Source organism: Rhagoletis zephyria, unplaced genomic scaffold (assembly GCF_001687245.7).
Source record: "Rhagoletis zephyria isolate East Lansing unplaced genomic scaffold, Rhagoletis_zephyria_1.1 Rzeph_scaffold_06004, whole genome shotgun sequence".
Lineage (NCBI taxonomy): Eukaryota > Metazoa > Arthropoda > Insecta > Diptera > Tephritidae > Rhagoletis > Rhagoletis zephyria.
The window spans coordinates 25,492-30,699 of NW_016163087.1; the positions used below are offsets into that span (position 1 = coordinate 25,492).

At 36.2% G+C, this 5,208-nt stretch overlaps 1 protein-coding gene across 1 annotated transcript; it reads left to right on the forward strand.

Moving 5' to 3' along the window:
- Positions 1 to 1,689: 1,689 nt before the first annotated feature.
- LOC108372746 (uncharacterized protein K02A2.6-like) lies at positions 1,690 to 3,713 on the forward strand. Its single transcript, XM_017628511.1, has 2 exons — positions 1,690 to 2,551; positions 3,205 to 3,713. The coding sequence occupies exons 1-2, from the start codon at positions 1,690 to 1,692 to the stop codon at positions 3,711 to 3,713; spliced, it is 1,371 nt and encodes a 456-aa protein (XP_017484000.1).
- Positions 3,714 to 5,208: the final 1,495 nt, after the last annotated feature.

Sequence of the window (5,208 nt, forward strand, 5' to 3'; positions counted from 1 at the left end):
AAAAAACTTTCTTGAAAATAATAATTGATAGACTGAATTCATGGAATAAGGATCTTTTAATTGGCGACGAGAGTTAAAATGGAAAATTTTCTTGCGAATCTGTTGGCGAGGCAACAGGAATGGTCACAGCAAATGTTGGCTCAGCAGCAGCAATTTTTTGCACAAATGACGAATCGTCATGAAGGCAGCCCATTGTCGGGCGTTTCGACTGCAGCATTTTCGGCAGCAGTACCAAGGTTTCATAGTTTTGATGAGGAGAAGCACAATTTTGCATCTTACAAAACGCAATTGGACGAGCATTTCAAGGCTTATGGCGTAGAAGATGTGGAGAAAAAACGGTCGTTTTTACTATCATGGATAGGGGACGATGCATTCAGGCTACTGCAAAAGTTGGTTGGGAAGCACGCAATTCAGTCTTTATCGTACGAAGAAATTGTGGCAAAATTCGAAGTACATTTCAAAACCAAGACACACATTATTAAGACGAGGCATGATTTTTACAAAAGACAGAAGCGTGAAGGTGAAACTTATAAACAATGGGTCACAGAGCTTCAAAGTATGGCACAAAATTGCAATTTTGTTTGCAAGAATGATCAGTGTGGTAGTGAGTATGTAGATGAGTTAATAAGAGACTTGTTAATTTTGTATTCACCTGATGAACCGGTACGTGGAGCATCGTTACACAAAGAAAATCCTACTCTAGAAGAAGTGATGCAGATTGCTGAAACTTTTGAGTCAACGCAGGCTACAATGAAGAGCATCAAGGACATTAACAACAAGGAGGTCGATATTTTTGCAATGCAAAAACGTCGTTAGTATAGCGAACAGCAACGTAAAAAGGACTTAAATAATCGAGAGTCGCAGTTACCAGCGTGTAATGGGTGTTTTAAGAAGCACAAGAAGTCGGACTGTAAATATTTGAAGGTCAAGTGCTACAAATGTGGGCGTATTGGACACATCGCTACTGTATGTAAGTCCGTTCCGAATTTTAAACATAAACAAGTAAACGTATTAGAAGATGTAGAAAATTGCAACGTGGTTAATAGCAACATTATTACGCGGGCTGGTAATAAAATGTTCATTGACATTGAAATTAATGATACTCCAGTGAAATTTCAATTTGATACGGGTTCAGTTTGCTCCGTAATTGGTTTGTCAACATACGAAAGTTTACGAAAACCAACACTGTATAGTACTTCTACTAAGTTATTCGGATATGGGTCAGTGGAGGTTCCAATTTTGGGTGCAATGCAGGCGAAGGTTAAGATAGGTGATGAAGTACAACACCTCGAACTTATTGTGGCTAATTCCGAAATGTGCACCAATATTTTTGGTTTAAACTGGTACGATCAGTTTAAAGCTGTTCAAGTCTTTCAAATTATTCAAAATTCGGATTTAAAAAAACTTTGCGATGATTACAATGAAATATTAAGGAAGGAGTTAGGTCGATGTAAGCAAGTTAAAGCACATATTTATATGAAGTCCGATAGTAGACCAAGGTTTTTCAAACCTAGATCGATTCCATATGCTTTGTTTGATTCTTTTAAGGAAGAAGCAAAACGTTTGACGGAGTTAGGTATATGGAAGCCAGTTAAATTTAGCCACTGGGCGTCTCCACTAGTTATTGTTCCTAAGCCAAACAAAAAATTTAGAGTATGCGGAGATTTTAAAGTTACAATCAACCCTCAAATGGACGTGGAGCAATATCCAATACCACGTGTTAGAGACCTTTTTCATAAATTAAATAAAGGAAAGCTGTTTTCCAAAATAGATTTATCTGATGCGTACTTACAAATTGAATTGGATGAAGAATCAAAAGATTTAACTGTAGTAAATACTCCACTTGGGCTTTATCAGTACCAGCGTTTACCTTTCGGTGTAGCAAGTGTTCCTGCTATTTTTCAGCGTTTGATTGAGGAGATTATAAATGGCATTCCCGGTTGCATTAATTATTTAGATGATATAATATGCACAGGAAAATCCGAAGCGGAACATTTAGATAATCTACCCATGTTGTTTAAGAGATTAAAAGATTATGGATTACGATGCAATTTTGAAAAATGTACTTTAATGCAAGAAAGTGTAGAGTATCTTGGGCACGTAATTTGTGCTGCGGGCATTCAACAATCTGAGAAAAACACAGAGGCAATTAAAAATTTGCCGCGCCCTACAAATTTAGCCGAACTTCAATCTTTTATGGGAAAAGTCAATTATTATTGCACTTTTATTAAAGACTATTCAACTCTTTGTGGCCCGCTTAATTTTTTGCGTAAGAAGAATCAGAAATTTGTATGGAATTCTGCACAAGAAAACGTTTTTCAAGAACTTAAAAAGCAAATTGTTGATATGACAAAGTTAGTTAATTTTGACAAGTCTTTGCCTATTATCCTAGCCACGGATGCATCATCATTTGGCATTGGTGCCGTTATTTCACATCGTTATCCAGATGGCTCTGAACGGCCAATTGCTCACGCTTCCAAGACTTTAAACGATGCACAAAAGAACTATAGTCAGATTGAAAAAGAAGCATTATCAATCATATTTGGAATTCGTAAATTCCACGATTACATATATGGTCGGAAGTTTATTTTAGTTACAGATCATAAGCCCTTAGTGTCAATTTTTAATCCAGCAAAAGGGATTAATTCTACTACTGCACACAGAATTCAGCGATGGTCACTGATCTTATCTGGTTACAATTATGACATTGTGTACAAAAGCACGAAAGGGCATGGTAATGCAGATGCATTATCGAGATTGCCATTCAAAGGGGATAAGGATTTTGATAATATGGAAGATGCATTTGAAGTGAATTCTGTGGAACAAATTAAAAATTTTCCTGTCAATGCAGATCTACTTGTTAAGTTCTCAGTAGCTGATCCGATTTTATCCAAAGTTTTTAACTACGTACGGAATGGTTGGCCTGAGAAAGAGTTAAGAGATAAGAACATTATTCCATATTTTCGTCATCGGTTCAACTTAACTATAATCGAAGGAGTATTGATTTTGCAAACCGATTTTGATCGCGTTGTGGTGCCAGTAAATCTTCAGCAAAAAGTTTTTAAAATGCTTCACGAAGGGCATTGGGAAATTGTTCGAACTTAGCCAGACGTTATTGCTGGTGGCCTGCGATTGACGCAGATATATGTAGTTTAGTTTGCACATGTTCAATTTGCAATTCTTTTAGCACGAGTTCTCCAAAAGAGTTCACACCTTGGCAAGAGGCAGAAAAACCCTGGCAAAGAATTCATGTGGACTACGCAGGTCCTTTTGAAGGTTTTATGTGGCTAATATGCGTGGACTCATTTTCCGGGTTTCCATATGTTATAAAAATGACAAATTCAACAAGTATTTCGACTATAGTAGCTTTACAAAATATCTTTGCAATAGAAGGTTTGCCAGAAGTTCTAGTTACAGATAATGGAAGACAATTTGTATCAAGCGAATTTGAAAACTTTTGTAAAGTTCATGGCATTCAACATTTGACTACAGCACCTTTACATCCTGCTTCGAATGGCCAAGCAGAACGATTTGTACGCACGTTCAAGAATGCTTTTAAGAAGCAAATGCTAGAGGGAAAAAATATGCAAAGTGCTCTATTAGCTTATCTCACTTCGTACAGATCCGCACCGAATAAAACCGGTAAAACGCCATCAGAGTTGTTACATGGCCGTCAACATCGCGGTTTATTATCACTGTTAAAACCAATTTAAAAAAAATCAGTTGAATTTTCGAAAACAAAATTGAAGTTAATCAAAATGTATACGCTCGTAATTTTTCCAAAGGGGATAAATGGATACACGGCGCAGTCATAAAACTCATTGGGAGAAGGATGTATTTAATAAAGACGCAATCAGGAGTAATAATTAAAAGGCATCAAAATCAAATTCGTTTAAATTCTAATTCTCATCAATCACAAGCTAGAACCTACTTAAATGCTTCGCAGTTAGCAGATCGTATATTTCACAAACCTTATATTGATATTGGTTATACAACACGGAATGAAGATTTTTCAACGTCAACAGCTGCAAATTCCGCGTTCAGATCCTTTGGCAGACCTTTTCTGCCAAGTCCAAAATGGCGTTGCTTAACAGAGATTCCGCTAACAAGATCTGAGCGAAACCGACGAAAGCCAAATTTCTTCGTGGCGTAGCTATTCAATTGACGGAGAGGAATTGTTATATCTACTTTATTATTATATACTTGTTCATTTGGTATAAATTTGTAAACTTCATCTTGGAAATGTTTGTTCTAAAAAACTTTCTCATGGAATAAGGATCTTTTAGTAAGTAACAGAAAATAATTTAAAACGCCTGAGTTCTTGTTTGTAACAATATTTTGGTATATAAATAGAATATAGGTCATAAAAAATAAAAGTGTTATTCATTTCAACATGTGTGTACACATCATTATACACAGGAGCCAATAAATTATTTTATATTTGTGACTTTTTGAATAGAAATAACACTGTACGGCAAAATCAACTTTTTTTCTGGGTATTGGACCAAACCATTTTTTTTAAGAGATTTAGTCATAATTAAGTAATTTCTCCGTTCGAAGTTCGAAATTGGACCTTTGGTAAAAAACTATTTTAAATTACTGTATGTAAACTACTAAAAAAAGTAAAAGCATAGTCGTGGTCCGCCATTTTCTCTTCATACGGCGCACGTATTAAATGTATGTTTTTCACCTTACCGAAAGCTACCGCTACATGGTAAGCCGGGGCGTATCAATTTTGAGTAAATTAGAGTCCTTAGATTTCGAAATTTTGAAGTTTCAAGCAGTTCTTAAATTTACCGTTATATGAAGTTCTTTTGCTCGCCCGTAGGTGCCCGAAAGTGGTAAATTTTTGTCTCTTTGGTTGATTCTCGGGCTGTTGAAAGCCATTTTGACCTAGTAATATTTGCTTCTCACTAGCCCGAATTCGGCCTCACTATTTTTCTGGACGAGTTTGTGAAAACCAGAAGTTATTGCAGAGGACCATCGAAATGTGGCCCTCTCTTGGCCATAAATTTCTCACTTACGCTCATTTGCCCAAACCTAGCCCTAAATATAGAATAGTTATTAACAAAAAATCACCAACAACATCATGGTCAAGTCTAAACAGCAGCAGAATAGCTGCCCGAAATAGCAGCTATAACTTCTATCAAAATGTAAATTACTGTTGTGTTTTCACAACAAATTTCATTAATAATAATGGCCCCAAGC